Source organism: Phacochoerus africanus, chromosome 5, assembly GCF_016906955.1.
Source record: "Phacochoerus africanus isolate WHEZ1 chromosome 5, ROS_Pafr_v1, whole genome shotgun sequence".
Classification (NCBI taxonomy): domain Eukaryota; kingdom Metazoa; phylum Chordata; class Mammalia; order Artiodactyla; family Suidae; genus Phacochoerus; species Phacochoerus africanus.
The window spans coordinates 41,983,103-42,002,229 of NC_062548.1; the positions used below are offsets into that span (position 1 = coordinate 41,983,103).

At 47.8% G+C, this 19,127-nt stretch overlaps 1 protein-coding gene across 1 annotated transcript in view; it reads right to left on the reverse strand.

Moving 5' to 3' along the window:
* LOC125127492 (uncharacterized) overlaps nt 1-19,127 on the reverse strand; it is a 557,563-nt gene that overhangs the window by 338,149 nt on the left and 200,287 nt on the right. The window contains exon 2 of the mRNA XM_047780559.1: nt 15,177-15,215. Coding sequence (XP_047636515.1) covers nt 15,177-15,215 — 39 coding nt within the window. The remainder of the gene's footprint in view (nt 1-15,176; nt 15,216-19,127) is intronic.

The following is a 19,127-nucleotide window of genomic DNA, read 5'->3' on the forward strand; positions in this document are numbered from 1 at the left end:
ACATCTCCTCACCAGAGGCTTCTGGAAAGTTAGTTCATGCCAGGACAGCCTACTCTATGCACAACGGTGGAACATTTACAATCAGGAATAGCACGGGTGCCCCCATACTCTGCTCTGTAGCCTTGGCAGGCATCCCTAATCGATCAAGACACTGGCAGGCATTCTTAATCAATCAAAACATTCTTTCTTAATGAACCCGGGTGTGGTCTCAGAGCCCAGTACATGCAGCACTTCCAGCACTGCCTACAATCCATCGATACTAGTGTGGACATTAGATGTGAATCAAGTGCCTATTTTGTCTTCCTGCCTGGCTCAGGCTCTGAGTTTTACAACGAGCAGCCCTGGCTCTCTTTTCCTCCACAGGCTTTACCCATGTAAAGTCACACCTCATCAGCCAACCCTGGCTGGGCTCCAAGAGGCAGGAGAAACAGCCTAACACACATCTGCCCGTCTTCTCCTCAGCCTGGGAAGCAAACTCCTTGTTTCCCAGTGCAGCATGGAGTGTAAGACTCTTTCAGTCTGCAGGAACACCAGGCCCAAGAAAGTCACCTGTGTTCACAGCCTGAGAGATGATAAGGTCCAAGTTGCCCAGCCCCAAACGCTTCGAGGTGATGCCAGAAAGATGTTACCGGAATCTGGGTTCTTGTTCACGTAGCCGAAGAATGAACTTTGCAAACACGCAGGCGGCAAGCAAGCAGTCTTTATTACAGGAAAGCAAATAGATCCCAGGACAGCTTGGATGGGGGAGAAGAGCCCCCCCCCACATCGTCTTATAGGGGTTTTTAATCCCTTAAAGATGGGGGGGTATCAACGTGGGGTCCAGAAAAATGTGGTTTTCTCCCATTGGCCTTGCCCAGTTACCTACATCAGTCCTTGTCCAATAGGGTTTCAGGGGTGGAAATGTCCCATAAGGTTCATGGTTTCTTTGCCCTTCTCCTCCCGTAAACTGAGTCGCAAGTCCATCTGTGCGTAGGCACATTCTCTACAGTAAACAAGGCCTGTGGGGATGTTACTCCCTAGAGCCCTTGAGCCACAAATGTTAATCAATATCCATATCAAAGACTGCATCGAAGCCTGTGTTCCTACAGTGATGAGCTGAGTTATTATTCTGCCTCAGAGGCCCACCTGGACCAGGAATCTTATAGGTGCTAGGTCTCTGAAAGAGATGGGAAAAGGCATTGCGATGGCAAACAGTGATGTCCCGTGGGCATGTCATGCAATTACCATAGTGAGAGTTGATAGCGTAGAATCCTACCTGAGGCAGGTGCCCCTGTCATTACTACCTAAGAGAAAGGCTGTTATGGGCTGAAGTGTGCCCCCTCCAAAATCCATACATGGAAGACCTAACCACCAGTACCTCAGAATGTGACAGTATTTGGAGATGGGGTCTTTAAACAGGTAATTACGGAAAAATGAGGTCATATGGGTGGACCCTAATCAATACAACTGCAGTCCTTCTAAGAAGAGGAGATTAGGATGCAGACACACACAGAGCCGGGTGACCATGTGAGGACACAAGGAGGGGGCAGCCACCTACAAGCCTAGGAAAGGGGCCTCAGAAGAAAACCCCCTTGCAACACCTTGCTCTCAGATATCCAGCCTCCAAAACAGTGAGAAAATGCATCTCTGTTGTTTAAGCTGCCTGCGCAAAGTAATGCAAAGGCTGACCGAGAAATTTCAGCCTGAGGAAGTACACGGTCTCTTCCTTTTTCCCAGGACCCAGCAGCTGGCCCTGGTCAGGAAGAAAGACACGCAGCTGGGTGATAATCGCATCCTTGGGAGCTGAGAACGTGTTTCCATGGGAGTGGTGGTCGTAGGGAAGAGTTGAGAGATGCAAACCAGCATGTATGGTTGTCAGCTGTAAGCTCGCTACTGAGTTGGGTGGGATGCTTAATGTAAGACCCTAATCCAGCCTTAGATGACACCAGTGCAATGAGGGAGCCAGACAGGAAAAGAACATTCCACTCAGCATGGAAGGTACCACCACAGAGGTCGGGTGGACCAATGTCAGCGTGAAGAGGAACAACAGACTAAGTCGTCCACTCCCAACAGTGAGTGTCTGAATAGTTTCAGACTTAATACACCTGTGTGGGGAACCAGGTGCCAATATTCAATGATAGGATCCCTGGCATGTCCATCACAAAGGGTACTTTCCCGATACCTATTGGAATTTAAAACATTCTGACCTTTGCCCGAGCCACTCCACCTTTAGGGATATAGTCCGTACGGGTTTCCCTGTAAAATACGGCAAGATGTATGCACGGGGATGTTCACGGAAATATTGCTCCTGAGAGCAAATCCATGGAAACAGCCTGTCGAGATCAAACAAGTCATGCCCCAGCTATAAGATCACATCTAACACAGCTGTCACAAAGAAAGGAATAGCACCGATTATGCTGATAGAGAAAGAGCTCCAAGATTGGCATCACACTGTAAATCAACTATCCTGTAATTTAAAAAAATAAAATAAAAAAGAAAGCGCTCCAAGATGCAAGGGAAAAAAAAAAATCAAGCCACAAAAGGAGTTCCCTTTGTGGCTCAGCAGGTTAAAAAGCTGACATAGTGTCCATGAGGATGTGGGTTCAATCCCTGGCCTCACTCAGTGGGTTAAGGATCTGGCGTTGCTGTGGCTGTGGCTGTGGTGTAGGCCGGCAGCTGCAGCCGTGATTCAACCCCCAGCCTGGGACCTTCCTTATGCCATGGGGCCGGCCTTAAAAAAAAGAAAAAGAGTGTGTTCTGTGTGACCACGTTAGTACCTGTGTTTAAAGCTGCTGTACACATTCACACACACACACACACACACACACACACACACTCACTCACTCGCACAGCCTTAGATGGAAGAAATTCAGGAAGCCACTGGAAAGTAGGACAGGCTGGGCTAGGGGACAGGAGCATTTTCTACCTTTCTGTCCCACGTGAATTGTCTAATCAAGGGCATTTTTAATGTCAGCAGGAGTTATCTAGGTGGTGGGATCACAGAATATTTTTTGTTTTCTTCTTTATTCTTGTATTTTGGAGAAACAAGGCTGTAGGGATTGTTTTTTCATCTATATATGAGGTAAAATGGGTGAGGTGTTTCTAGATGTGTAACAGGTATGCATGTGCTTTTATCTCAACCTCCGTGGGACCGTTGGGGGAGATTAGAAGAAAATCCCCCATGGGCTGCAACCTGTGGTCAAAAGCTTCAATACACATCATTAGCGATTCTGCAGAGCACAGCAGGGATTTCTTTTGTGTTTTTCCCTTGAAAGGAAACCAGATCTCAAGTCCCTCCTGTGAATCCTAGACAGCCCCTGCCTCTGGGGAGAACTCTACCACCTGGAGGGACTGAGCAGCCTCTACGCCCAGCAGATCCCGATGTAGAAACCACCTCTTTGGCTGTTGTTGTTCCTTTTTTTTTTTTTTTGTCTTTCTAGGGCCACACCCACAGCACACGGAGGCCTGGCTAGGGGGGTGGAATCCGACCTGTAGCTGCCAGCCTACGCCACAGCCACAGAAATGTGGGATCTGAGCTTCGTCGGCAACCTACACCACAGCTCACAGCAACGCCAGATCCTTAACCCACTGAGCAAGGCCAAGGATGGAACCCGAATCTTCATGGATCCTAGTTGGGTTTGTTCCTGCTGAGCTACAATGGGAACTCCCCCCTTTTTTTTTGGAATATAATTTTCTATTGGAATATAGTTGACTTACAATGTTGTGTTAGTTTCAAGTATACAGCAAAGCAATTCAGTAATACATATGCATATATCTGCTCTTTTTCAGATTCTCTCCCCATATAGATTATTACAGAATACTGAGTAGAGTTCCCTGTGCTGTGCAGTAGGTCCCAGTCAGTTACCTGTTTTATACAGTGTGTACATGTTAATCCCAAACTCCTCAATTATCCCTCCCCCACTATGTTTCCTCTTTGGTAATAGTAAGTTTGATTTGCAAAATCTGTGAGTCCAATGGAATACTACTCAGCCATAAAAAAAGAACAAAATAGTGCCATTTGCAGCAACATGGATGCCACGAGAGACTCTCATACTAAGTGAAGCAAGTCAGAAAGAGAAAGACAGATACCCTATGATATCACATATCTGGAATCTAATATATGGCACAGATGAACCTTTCCACAGAAAAGAAAATCATGGACTTGGAGAATAGACTTGTGGTTGCCAAGGGGGAGTGGGAGGGAGGGGGATGGACTGGGAATTTGGGGTTAATAGATGCAAACTATTGCCTTTGGAGTGGATAAGCACTGAGATCCTGCTATGTAGCACTGGAAACTATATCTAGTCACTTATGATGGAGCATGATAATGTGAGAAAAAAGAATGTATGTATGTATGTGTGACTGGGTCACCTTGCTGAACAGTAGAAAACTGACAGAACACTGTAAACCAGCTATAATGGAAAAAATAAAAATCACTATAAAAAAATCAGTGAGTATGTTTTTGCTTTGTAAATAAGGTCTTTGGAATTGTTTTCTATTAGATGCCATGTATAAGTGACCTCATATGATATGTGTCTTTCTCTGTGTGACTTACTTCAATTAGCACGATAATCTCTAGAAACCACCTCTGGACTAGAGAAAGAAGGGCCTGTGGACAAGAGACAAGCTCCTGAGCTCCTGGTGGCTGAGCTGGAGGATGGGGAGAGGGAAACAAGGAAGGGAGGGGGCCAGGCTGTTGAGGACCGGGCTCTGCCTTTGCATCTGGAAAAAACACCTGGTAGGAAAGAGGAGGCAACGTAAGGCTCATGAAATATTTCAGAAAGTCTAACTTTCTCTGTCCACCATGAATACAGGTAACAGGAGTGGAGTGATTCCAAGGAAATCGTACCCCACTGGCAGCTTGGCCTCTTCATGTGGCTCGGGGGTTGGGCCTTTGGAACCAAAATCCCGACTTCGAATTTTATCTCTACCCTCTCCTAGCTGCGTGGCCTTAGACACGTCACTAAACTTCTCTGTGCTTAAAGTCCTTGCTCTAGGGAAGGAAATGAGCAGCAAGCACACCAATAAGCCATCTGAATGACAGCACCAAGATCTGACAAGTGCCGTAAAGGAGATAAACAGACACTGTAATAGAGAGCAGGGGTCAGGGAGGTGGCTCTGAGAAGATGGCATGTAAGCTGTGACTCCATTTACATGTAGTGAAATAAGCCATGTCTTGCCCATGGTATAAGCCAGAAGGGAACAGATGGCACACTTGAATTAGGATCATTTGAGAGGAATTGAATCAAAGCACAATTTATATAGGTGCAGCCGGGGGGGTAGGGCAGCCCCAAGAGATAACAAAGTGCTCTTGGGCTAGTGACAGGGGCTTCCAGGCTCTGCCACCATCTCTGAGCCTGATACAGACAGAGAGAGTTTAGGGATGCAACGGCCTAGGGGAGGGAGCAGGGTCTATGAACCTGCCCTCTCCTCCCTCCTCTCATAACCTGCCATGGCTCCCTATTGCCCAAACCCAACCGGAAGCCAGTAGGCAAGGGAGCCTGGTACTGTGGTCTATACAGGGAAGGCTCCCGGGGCACTGTGAGGGTAGAGGAGAGCAGCAGGTGGATCTAGAGAGAGAAGCTGATGCCATCCACCCATCCGCCCATCCACCCTTCTGCATATCTGCATCTTGGGATGGCACCTCAAAGCTCACCAGCCCTTCTAAACCTGCACTTGTAGGGCCAATGAGAATTACCATGGGTGTGTGTTTTGTGTGTCTGTTTAAATGCCCAATGATTTGCTACAGATGCACATCTTTGTGCAAGGGGCTTTCGCTGTCCAGAGCTTTAGACGTTCCAGGTAATCGATAATGCTGCAGCTCTGGCTCCAAATTAAATAACTGCACATTTATTACCCATTACTGGAAGGCACACTGGGAACTCTAGCACCAGCAGCATGCAACCCTGTAAATGCTCACAGCCTTCCCTCTCTCTGTCAGTCAGCTCAGAAGACCATTCCACTTTGAGAAATCAAACTCCCTTGGCAAGGCTATCCTAAAATGGGGTGAAAAACACCAAGGTTCTGGAAGTTACTCCACCAAGCTGAGCCTCCAGGGAAGAGGTAACATTTGGCTGTCGACTTGGGAATGTTTGGCTGCCTCTTCTGACTCCTGCTCCTCCCAGGGGATGCAGAATTTCAGTTCTATGGGCTGTAGATTCCTTACTCCCTCCTTTCTGAGCTGCTGAAGCAAAAAGGAGGGATCGCCTAAATGTGGGAAGCCAGGCTGGCCGCCAGGATGTGCAGCAAAAAGGAAGGGAGCTGCATTTCTGTCGGGTGAGCTAATCTTTCCACCACAACCCTTCTGTTTGAGCCGATGGAGAACATCACACTAAGGCTGGGGACGGACAATAGGGCCTGAGCCAGAAATTCCCTTCAGTGACAAGATACACTGTTTTGCAACCTTCCTTCTCTAGGGAGCCCTTTCCGGGATCAGAAAGTTCTGAGGCACCCACAAAAGAAGTAGCCATGAGGAATCCATCCTGACACACAACCCCATCAGAAGAGGGGAGTGTGAGGTATCACATGCACCCCAGCTCCTTCCTCCATATGGAGCTTGCAATTAGGGAGAGCAATAAGGCAGGGACTGCAGATCAAAAACAATCTAGGGAAAATCAGAACTAACTCCTTTAGCTGTCCTGCCCCGACTCAGCATCTTGTAGATTGAAACAGCCGGGGCAATTACTTCAATCACTTATGCAAAGTAAGATCGGTTCCCAAATTGGAAGTGACAGTCCAGGCCACCTGGTTGGGAAGAGAGTCTGTCCTCAACAGGAGTGTGAGCATTCCTCTCCTAGTTCTTTGGGCCTTTGCTTGGTCATGAGGTGACTGTCATCAAAATCACTGTCTCCTTCACCAGCACCATCATCCAATCTGCCAAAGTAAAGGCATCCTCTGAAACTGGCTCTAGGGCTCACGGACCAGCAGGCATTAAGTGCCCACGTGTTAAGAGACACTCCCCCAAAAGGTTGTAGGGACAAAGTATATTATGAACATATTCAAAGTGCTGATAAGACCTGCAGTGAAGAAACCAAAATAACTGTTTCCCAAATTGGCCAAACCGATGATAACATGAACGCCACCTTTTGTTTGTTTGGTTTTGGCCACGCCCATGGCCTGTGGAAGGTCCTGGACCAGAATTGGAACCCAAGCCACAGCAGTGACAATACCAGATCCTTAACCTGCTGAGCCAGTCAGGAACTCCCACCTTTAAAAAAAAACGCTCTGGGCATGGAACACTATGAACACCGTACACAACCAACAGGGGGCGCGTGGTTTGAAGTCGGTGGTCCCCAACCTTGATCCAGTACCCTGGAATCACTAGGGACATTTTCAGAGCTCCTAACACCTGAGCCTCACCTCAGGGTAGATGAGCTACCTATGTAGACGGCAGCCAACAATGTGTCAGCTTGAGCCCTGCCACATCTGCAGGAGACCACACCTGGCACTTCATCAAGCAGAGCCAATACCAAAAACACAAAGAGGAAATGGACATGTCGCCGAACAGCTCACGGGGTTATGGGACAGGGAAAAGGTGGTACATACAGTGCAGAACTTCCCGACAATTCCTTTCAAAGATCCCTGCTCTTTCCCCAGAATTTTCCTCCACATGGAGCTGTTTTGTTCTCTTTTCCCTCCTTCTCCTCTCGCTCCCCGCCCCCCACCCCCCCCCTCCCCCCCGCCGGCCAAGCCTCTAAGCCTCTATTATTCTAACCAAGTCCCTTTTGAATCTAAGGTCGCACACCTCACTCCAGAAGAACAGCCATGCTCTGTTCTTACTCAAATCACCCCAGGGCTCTTGTCCCCAGTCCAAAATAGCTTATCAAAGTGTATTTTCCAAATGCATGTCCATGAAAATGTCCATTCCTAAGAGTTCACCAAGTGCTCTTGTGGCTGGATGGAGAAGTGGCCGTGTTTGTAAGACTAACTGGGAGGGCCAGACTGAGAAAGGTTAGCCAGGAGGGCTGCATGGAAGAGGTGAGCTCCTGCCATCCTCAGGACAGGATTCTTGTAGAGGAAACAGGAAGAACCTAGAGGTTAAGGACAAGATCTGCACAAGCTTGTGCAGGCTGGGGAAGGAGCTAGAGGAGGGGAAGGGGGAGGAGGGGAGAGAGTGAAAGGTCTGAGCTGTCCTAGCCTGAAGGGCTTTGATGAAGCAAATAATAACACCAAGTAGGTACCTTCTGGCACCATATGCCAGACACTGTAAGAAACACTTCGTTTCTCTTGCTTTGCTTAAACTCCACAACAACCTAGTGAGACGGGTACTGTTATCCCAGTGAGTCAGCAGCCCGGCTGGGATTTGAATCAAGGCAGTTGTCTTCAGGGGCTATTTGCTTAACCACTGCATTAAAGAGTAATGAGCTAGAGCACCGATAAAAACAAAGCCAATTAAGCAGGCAGAGTGATGAGGTTCTGGAGTAATCCAGAATCTTGCTGTCACAGACAGGAGCTCGGACCAGCAGTGTCAGCATCACCTTGGAGCTTAGAAGAAATGCAGGATCTCAGGCTTCACGCCAGACTTACTGAATCAGATTCTGCATTTCAACCAGAGCCCCCAGGGGCTGCCTCAACACAGAAAAATGTGGGGGTGCCGGTGTGGAGGTGGGGGGTCAGTAAAGTAAATGCAGTTCTAGAGGAGCACTGTGGGTGGAAACAGAGCAGGTCAGAGCCCCAGTGAGTGACTAGACGCAAATACATTTCCAAAGCCACAAGCAGCTGGCCGCCGTCATCTCTGACAGCGAGCAAGACAGTCCTGGTTAAGAGCTAGAGCCAGTTCCAGGTACTAATGGCTCTGCTACTCACTCAAATGTGTGGCCTCGAGCAAGTTATGAAACCCCAAAGACTCACTTTCACTGTTGGAAAGTGGAGGCAAAGGACATTTCCTCACTGGGCTGTCAAGAAGATGAGGCAAGAAACTCTCTATCTGGTGCTTAGTGCTGGGCCTCTTACATATTAACCCTTCCCCAAGCATTATCTATTACTATGTCAATGTCAAAATTATCACTTATGGGCACAAAGCTGGCTCTGAGGTCCCAATTATAGCGACAATGCCTGGGAACACGGAAGAGGGTGCAGAGAAATGCAAAGTGCAAGTGAGCTGACTGTCCTCATCTTGCCTGGATGGAGTTCAAAGACGCCATTTCATTCTTGACTTTGACCATTAGAGAAACAAGGGTTACAGCATCCTTTTCAAAGAAGTGAAAGGCAACCACATGTAGAATTAATTATCAGCAGGTAAGATAAAAGCAAATCAAACAGAATCTGCAGAGCCAAGAAGGGAGAAAAGAAATGAAGCAGCAAGAGAAAGTTCTTTTTAAGGAATAATTTTTTAAATGACAAGGGATCCAAAAAAAATAAAATAAATGTACATATACATGCATATAGCTACATACACACACATATATACACATACATACATATATATGTAGGCCAATGCACTGATACCAAACTCTCAATTAAAAGGCTACAATGCTCAGGTGGGGTGAATGAACAAGATCCATCCATGAGCTATTTCCAAAAGACATCTGCATTTCCAAGAGGAAATTTCTAAAAGTAACAATGAAAGGATGTTTCCAGGCTCATGGGAACCAAAGACATATGGTAAAGCAACATGGATTTTAGAAAAACCCAAGGCAGGAAGCATTACCCAAGCTCAAGATAGTCACTGTATATTAATAAAAACTTCAATCCATAACCAGTGCTAGTCAATAAGCCACCTTGGTGAGTCAGAGAACATAGATTCAAAACAGATAAAGCCCAAACAATGGCCAGGACCAAAAGAAACCCACAGAAATATAGTAGCTCTGGGAAACCCTAACCAACCCATCTCAGATTTTTTTAAAGGACCTGGAATTCCCATTGTGGGTCAGTGGATTAAGAACCTGACAAAGTGTCCATGAGGATGTGAGTTTGATCCGTGGCCTCACTCAGTGAGTTAAGAATCTGGTGTTTCTGTGGCTGTGGTATAGGCTGGCAGCTGTAGCTCAGATTCGACCCCTATCCTAGGAACTGCCATATGCCGCAGGTATGGCTATTAAAAAAAAAAAAAAAAAAAAAAGGACCCGAGGCCATATAGCACAATTTTATAAGTGTCCAAGAGATATTTCAGGAAAATTCAGCCAGACTTGTCCATTTATCAATCAATCCACCCACCCAACCATCCACCACCCATCCATTCATCCATCCACCCACCCACCCAACCATCTACCTACCCATCCATCCACCTACCCTTTCATCCATCCATCCATTCATCCATCCATCCATACATTCATCCACCTACCCTCCCATCCATCCATCCATCCACCTGACCCCATCCATCCATCCATCCAACTGTCCACCCAGCCACCCATCCATCTACCCATCTACCCACCCATCCACCCACCCATCCAATGTGCACTGAGAATTTACTCCCTACCAGATACCACAGAAGGTGCTAGGGATTCGGTGGAATAAAAAGATAAGGCACTTGCTGTCAGGAATTTTACAAACCTTTTCCAACCACAAAGAAACAAAAGGTAAGTAGATAAAGTTATTAAAAACGGAGGCATGAAGATAAACAAGGGGGTGACAGGAGTAATAAGGTGTCAGCGAAGGTCTCAGGTTTTCATTCAACAAGACGTGCAGACAGGTGCTACCTGAGGAGCTTATATTTTAGGAAGAGGGAGTCAAACCTGAGCACAGGAAAAGAATGTTATTTTGGATAGAGCTAAGTGCCATGAAGAAGGTAAAACAGAGCAATAGAAAAGAGCATTGGGGGGGGGGAGGGCAGAGAGAGGCAGATTCTTTGGCCAGAGGCTCCTAAAAGGAGATGGCATTGGATCTGAGAGCCTCCAAGGTCAGAAAGGTGCTAGGAGCTGGCTCCTGTCAGGGTGTCTGGGCATTATTCTAAGAACCACGGGAAGCCTCTGGATCTGCCTGGGTACTTAAGGTAACTCCATATGGTTCTGCGGGGCTCCGAAGACACCTTGGGTTCCATGGGGAACCAGACAGAGCTACCAGTGCCGGCAGGCTTGCCACATCCATGGGGCCTCAGATGGTAAATCCTGCTCTAATTACACTGGTAATTATGAACCGACACTGGCTGAGCAGGGTAAAGCATTCCTCGTTAGGAAATGATCGCTGGGAAGCCAGTCCTAGCCTCTCAAACAGGGAGGGTGCCATGCACTTAAAAACCGCTGAGGGAAGGAGGTGAGGCAGGAGCGAAGGCACCACCCTGACAAATAAGTGAGGAGCCCAGACGCTGGGAAAGACACTCACTGGTGAGTCAACCCCCGGTCCTCAAGGCAGCAGCAGAAGGAGCACATGCTGAAGTCCATCAGACCTGGATTTCAATCCTTGTCCTGCCTCCAGTGAGCTGGAGGACCTTGGACAGTTATTGCCTTTCTGGGCATGAGGCTCCCCACCTGCAAATGGGTTTCATGTGGGATCACCTGATGCACAGTAGGTCTGAGAAACACCAGACCCTTCTCCCTGGATTCTCCCACCCCTCTTGGTGGCAAGCTCTGGAGGGACAGGGAAGGAAAGGAGGATAAAAGGAAGGAAACCGCCACCCACAGAGGTTATTATACTCCCCGGCGATGCTGCAAGGGAGTTAAAGAAGCCGTGATAATAAGATTCTCACCCTGTGTTCCCTGTGACAGAGAACAACAGAGACAGGAGAAGAGAGCATCCATCAGAACTCACAGAGGAGGCAGACAGAGGCAGGTGATCAAAGGAATAAATCCGCCACAATCTGAAAAACAGCCTGCCTGCTTTCATCCATCTGGGAGGTGATGCAAGGACTCACACTCCGTCCCCAAATACCTTTATTTTCCATCCAAATCACCCCGAGTGGGGCTGTGGGCGTGGCAGGTGTCCAGAACAGACCCCCTCAGGGCTAATCAATCTTCTCCTTGGTCTGGCCACATCTCCCAGTGCCTCAGCCCCCACTCCGAGCTAAGCCTGAGAAATATGCCCCTGCCAAGGAGATTTATCCATTTTAAAAGGTCAGAGAATTACTGCCATTGAAACTTGTGCACGGAGCAGGTGTAAATACGCCCCAGCTCCCCCTTGCGCTTCATCACGCTCAGGAGAGGAAACCTGGGGGAAGTTACTTTCCAGGCAGAGCATTTAACTGCTTGGTGCCTGGGGAGCCAGGGACTCCCTAGGGACAGGACCTACCTGCCCATGTCGTCTTTATCACCCTCCTCTCCCTTTCCCTCGAGGAGCATCCCACCTTCCGCTTCCTGGGCTGCCAGCACCACTGAGGACCTGGACCCTCCCTGTCTGGTTTTGTGCAGCATCCAGCTGAGGGGAGTGGGGAAGCAGGATAAACAACTCCACACAACAAATCCAGACCTCACCCCCGTTGCTGCCAATGGATTGAGAAGGCAGGATACAAAGTCAGTTAAGCAGCAGTCACCTTGACTGTAGGTGCCAGATCATCTGTTTTGCAATACGCTTCCTAGGGGTTTAACTAGGAAGAGAGAAGAATGGAATGTCTTTCCCCCAACAGGAACTCCGATTTTCTCACAAGCAACTTAGACATTCCCAGCATCTCAAGATGTTTTGGGGACTGTGTGGATCCAGGAAAGCCCAAACTGTGATGGGATCTTTAAAAACTCACCACACTAGTGTGGAAAATGTTGATGCCTGGAGGGGAAGGGGTCCTGGAGAAGCCTACACAGACACAACAGGAAGAATCCAGGCTGTGGAGATGCACAGATCTGGGTTCAAATTCCACTTCTGTCACTTATAAGCTGTGTGACTACAGGTAAGTTACTTCACTTCTCTGGGCTTCTGCCCCTCCATGGTAGGAAAAAAGGATTGATGAGACCTAGTCTGCTTAGGGACTGTGGAGATTGAGACGAATTCAAGGAGTTCCCATTGTGGCTCGGTGGGTGAAGGATCCACCTGGTATCCATGAGGATGCAGGTTCAATCCCTGGCCTGACTTACTGGGTTAAGGATCTTACATTGCTATGACTATGGCGTAGGTCGCAGCTGCAGCTCTGACTCCACCCCTAACCTGAGAACGTCCCTATGCCACAGGTGCAGCCCTAAAAATAAAATAAAGTAAAATAAAATAATAAAATAAAACAGACTAACTCAAGCAGTATTATCGCACTTGGCCCCATGATAACCAGCAAGCTGTCATGACTTTGTCAAGTTGACTTTGTCAGCTCTGCGAGAGAAAGAGACTGAGAAGCTATGTCAACCACCCCAGCAATCAAATCAAGCAACCACTCAATCAAGTGGCCCAGCAGCTGCACAGATCGTGCAAAGTTAGAGGGTCAAGATGCCCCAGGGAAAGAGGGAGACTGGCCAGGAAGGATACATTTGGTCCCTCGATGTGAGAAAAGCCTCCCCTCTGCTCTCCTTCCACCCCTGCTTCCCCCCACCCCCAGCCCCGCTGGCAGAGCACAGAGTAGAACGTGCCAAACAGGGCTGACTCCCGCAGGTAGGTCGGCATGGTGGTTAGAAAGACTGGCCCTGGAGGCAGCGTGCCAGGCTTCAAGTCCTAGCAGACACGGGAGACCTTGCTGAGACTCCTTTTCCCCTCGTTACAGATGGGAAAATTTTGCAGTTCTTCAAAACGTTAAACACAGAATTACCCGAGGCCCCTGCCAATCCACTCCTGGGTATACACCCCAAAGAAGTGAGCAGGTATTCAAACACTTGTACATACATGTTCACAGCGGCACTCTTCACACCAGCCAAAGAAACAACCCAAATGTTCACCAAGAGACAAACAGATAAACGAATGTGGTCCATCCATGCCATGGAATAGTGCTCATCTATAGAAGGAATGCAGCACTGGCACAGGATTACGACATGGGTGAGCCTTTTCAACATGATGCTCAGTGAAAGAAACCAGCCACAAGAGGCTGCCTATGGTTGGTTCCATTTATATGAAAAGACCAAAGCAGGCAAATCCAGAGAGAGAGAAAGAAGATTAGTGGTTGCCATAGGCTAGGAGGAGGGGGAAAGAGAAGTGACTGCCAATAGGGTTAGCTTTTGGGGTGACGAATATGTTTAGATGTGATGGGTGCATGACCTTTGAATATACCAGATGCCCCTAAATTGTTCACTTGAAAATGCATGATTTTATGTTACATGAATTTCTCCTCAATAAATTACCCCCCCCCCAAAATCAACCCACAGTTCCTCAAATTCTTCTACCAATAACTGGCAGCCAACAGCAGGATGCTGGAGCACACTGCTCCAATGGACAGTGACACTGGGAGGGGCAGGGGCAGTGGAGCACAGAGCTTACTCTAATCACCACTCAAATGACACAGATCACAGAGCCAGCCTCTCCAGGAAGCCTCCTTCTCCATGTAAACCCTCTCCAGGCCACTCAAGGACCAGGCACAGCCTCTCCAATTCTATCACCCAGGAAATTTACCTATGTCATAAAAAGATGCTGTCCTGACACTAACCTTAGAAAAAACGTTTTTCTTATATTTGCATTAATTTTCCTTCCCAGGTTTTAATTGAAGAGAGGATACAGCATCACAAGGGAAATGAAAACTTACTTCATCTATCTGAGGGCCATGTGGCTTCATTAGAAATTACATTAGTTCCTCATTAGGCAACAATAATAATGGAGAGTTGGAATCAATAGAAAAAATGCTTTGCCCCAAGGTATAGATCTGTTTGGTTCAATTATATTCTTACATGGCCAAGCTCTGGTGGCTCCAACACTAATAAAAATGTGGCGTGATGCCGGAGGATGTGGGCTTCCTTTATTCATCTTCAAATGAAAAATAAAATAGAGGAATGGGCATGATTCCCATCCTCACAACCACTCTCGTCGTTCCTAATACGAAGCCACCTAACCACCTACCTAGAGCTCACACATCAAAAGTGCCAAGTAAGATTCATCTCAGCAGCCTTCCATGACCAATCAGCAGGAATTATTCTCTGTAAGGGTTGAATTGTGCTGTGGTTGATTGGTGATGTCTGCCTTGGCCATGGGATTGGAGGGCTGTGTCTGGTACCAGACACGGGCCAGTTATGCCCAGGAGCCCCTCCAACTGGGAGGGGAGGTTAAGAAAACTATAGGCTGTGAGCACTGACGATGCCTGCCCTTCTCCTTAGCCACTCCCACTGGGTGGGTTTGTACAGTAATAAACAATAGGAGGCTTTTTTTCATCTCCTTCCTTTCCACTAGACTTAACAAAAATCCTAAGTCAAGATAAAATGAGTACTTACCTGACCCTCGACCAGGCTATATGGCAGGGACAGTGGATCCTGCATAAAAAAAAGAAAAAAAGAAATATTGAGTTTCACATTGAAACAATTGCTTATCCTTTGTTTTGCTCTTAAACAAAATTACCACATTCCTTGGGAAGAAATCTTTGATTTATTCATTCCAAAAATGTTCATTGGGTGCCTAACACAGGCCAGGTACTGTTTACTGTAGGCTCTGTGTTTATCACAGAGGGTGGGAGAGAGGAGAAAGGACGTAGAAAATAAAGAATGCAATAGCCATAAATGAAGTTACCATCAGATAGTGGAGAGTCCAATGATGATAACAAAATGGGTTATGGGAGGGAGAGTGACAGGTGCTACTTTATGTTGAGGGTTGGGGGGGGACTGAGAACTGCATGACAAGAAGGAGCCAAGTGTACATGGAGTAGGTATTTTCAAAGCAGGGACAGCAGGTACAAAGGCCTTGGGGCCTTGAGTGGACAAAGGCCAGGAAGCAGGAAGGCTGGAGCATCTGGAGAGAGTCAGACATCAGGGAGGCAGGCAGGGGCCAGATCATGTCTGAACTTAAAGATTCCACATGTGAAGTTTTGGTGTCTAAGCAAGTTTGGAAGGCACAGAAGATTTTAAGCATATTTTCACAGAGCCAAAAGCCACGGCCTACTCCACTCTGTAGCCCCAAAGAGAACCCGTGCTGTGACTGGACCCACATACATGCTCCACTTGTTCTCAGAGCTCCCAACACAGGAAGGGCCCTGGCTGAGATGAAAAGAAAGAAGCAAGTTTCGCACACACTTTGTGAAATGCAAATCCCAGGGCCAGCCTGCCCCTGGGCCCAGGACATCGCTGTCCAAGCCAAGTAAACCTTCTCTTCCTTCCTCTTTCTCTCCCCGCCCTCTGCTCACGTTTCCACCATATTTTCTATTGGCCGAGATGGTTTCCCGCCCAAAGGGAGGGAAGACCCCACAAGCTCTTCTTTTCCATACCCGAAGCTCAGATCAAGCCCCTTCGTCCACGTGCCCTGGGGGCTCCAGCCGCACCTCCTCAGACCTCAAGGCAGAGTAAAAACAAAACCTCTTTCCTGGACTCTGCCGAACAGATGAAAATCCCCTGGCACTGGCTAGTCCCAACCAGGGCTTCAGGCCCTACAAACTGTGTTGAGCTTCACGGGGGCAGTACCTTCAACACAAGCAGAGAGGACACTGCTCTGCTTTACTCCCCACGGGCTCAGGCACAGCGGACGGGGCCATCTGGAGAAGGCAATCTTCCACGTTACCTCCCACCCACCCCCTTCACAGGGTGGTCCCGGGGCTCAAATGAGATACCACACACCTGGTTCATGGACGGCGTTTAGCCTAAGTGTCAAGAGCTGTCATTAGCCTAGACCAGCATTTTTGCCCTAAGCATCTTTGCCACAAGCATTTTCGCCATAAACATCTTCGCTGCAAAACTAATCCGCCATAAGGCAATTTCACCATAAAAGATAAAATAAAAAAAAAGGAAAGAGGGACGTTTAAAAGGCAAACATGCAAAATGAATATCAAAATTTAAAAGACTTTATGGTGAAATACAAAATATTTGCACACATTGAAAATGAGTACAAACTCATGACAATGTCACCAAATAGCTAAGAGGGATCCGTTTGCAAACACCAGAATGCATGTCTGTAACAGCCCTGCATGGCACTGGGAAAGCCTCTAAACTGCTGTTTCTTCTTGGCAGATTATCACATGTCCGTTGGTAAATGTTCCAAAGTTCTATGGGAAACACGGGTTCATCTCCATGCCTTCAAATCACAGAAGGATCTGCAAATTGATATTATAATTTTCTAGGATAATACATAATCTGGCTTTGCACCATTTAACACTTCCAGTAAGTTTGATCACCGTATTTTCTATCAAATCCATACACGTAGTTGTTACCATCCAGTGTTTTAATAACACCACATCTGTTCCTCACTAGACCATCATGAGGGCTGAGATTAATGAAATATAGAAATGGGAGTCCTGCATCCGTAGAGAAATGAAACCAACTGTTAACCAGTTAGTTTATCCTTTATGGCAAAACTGCCTCATGGCCAATTAGTTATGAGGCAAAAGTTTTTGCAGCAAAGATGCTTACAGCGAAGAAGCGTTAGGATGAAAGAAAATACCTGGAGTCATTATTAGTACGTTTTTTATCATAGTTGGTCAAGTCCATGCCCCACAGATTAACCATGACCATGGGCTGGGACCAGCCAGCACAGACCATTCACATAAAGAGATGACTTAGAACCAGAGCCTCAATTCATAAACAGGAAACCCTTGGAGTGAATGCTGCTGAGCAGCTTGTCCTATGGCCTCCCAACACACCTGTGGCGTTTCTCTCCTATTTGCAAAGTAAACAAGAAGGCTTGTCCCACCTGCCCGTGTTGAGAGGCACGGGCAGGGCAGAGTGCCATCTTTCCCTCCCACATCAGTGTCTGGACCACTGGGCAGGCTCAGATGGGTCTCTGACCTCAGATTACAAGGGAGGTGCACACCAAGAGTGACGGGTGAAGGGGAGCCCAGGGTCTGCCTACTAGGGAGTGGACCGAAAGAGACCTTCCTCCTGGGATGTCAGCACGGAGCCCTGTGCCTCCTCAGCCTTTCCTCTGTCCATCGTCCCTCCCCTTATCTTCAAACCCTCCTTCTATGCCAGCTGCTTCCTCCTCCCTCACCTCCTATAGCAACTGTAAAAGCTCAGTTCTCTCTGCTCCTTTCCCACCAGAACCAGGCTCAACATTGGAGACAGGGCGAGAAGCATGTACGGACACGGTCCCCAAGGGCGCGTACCGTTAGGAGGAGGGGCAGATACAAGAAGGGCGACAGCTTGGAGGAAGAGCGCATAGGGGCCCTCTGCCTTCTCATTTACTCCTCAACGCCCGGGGCCCCGCCATCCACAGCTTTATCGCACAGCCAGGGTCCCCTGTCCCTTTTCACCTTGTGGGGATCCCTCTGCAGGGAGTCTTAAAGCTCTGTCTGTCCCCTCTCTGACGTCTTTTCCCAAAGTCCTTTGTCCTCTGGGAGGAGCCTATTCCGAGAACACAGCATCCCCGAGGAATCCGCTTCTGCGGGGCATCTCACTCCTCCCTCTCTGGGAACCATTTCCTCCTCCACTCAGAGCTCAATCCCCACCTCCTCAAGGACCCCCAAATGTGGGCCCCCGGCCCTGGCTGCGCTCCTGAGCTCCGGACACCACAAACTGCCCTCCCGCTCTCTCCACATGGGTGTCCCACTGACATTTCCACAGCACACGATCCAAGCCATGCCCTGCTCTTTCCACCAGCTGTGCCTGCTCCATCTCCTGGGCTGGAGAAACGCATCCCAGTTTTGCCAGCCCTCTGAGCTGAAGCCTGGGGGCCTCGTCTCGCTCATCCGCGTGTTCAATCCCTCTTGATCCTCAGCAGCTGTGTCTCTCGCACTCTCCTCCCCGGTCTGGTTACTGCATAATAATTGCATAATAATAGATGCTTCAAAGGCTTCTGAACGAATCTCTTTGTGCTGCTGAGAACAATTTGGCTGAAAGCAAGGGGACCAGCAGGACAATCTGGTCAAAATGAATATAACACGGCAGTTGTTTCTCTGAGTGTTGGTCATTTTGGTGTGCCATGATGTGTTTTTAAAGACTTTTTGAAATTCTACTTTATTTTTATTAGAGTATAGTTGATTTCCAGTGTTGTGTTGATTTCTGCTGTGTAGCATAGTGACCCAGTCATACACATATATATAGATACATTGTTTTTCTCATACCATCCTCCATTATGTTCTATCCCAGAAGCATGGATATAGTTCCTTGTGCTGTACAGTAGGACCTCCTTGCTTAAAGACATTTTATGCATTTTTACCCAGCAGGATCTGTTTACTCTCCCATATTCAGAGTTTCATTTTATTTTGTTTGTTTAAGAAATCAAGACCTAGGATTGCCAGGCTTGGC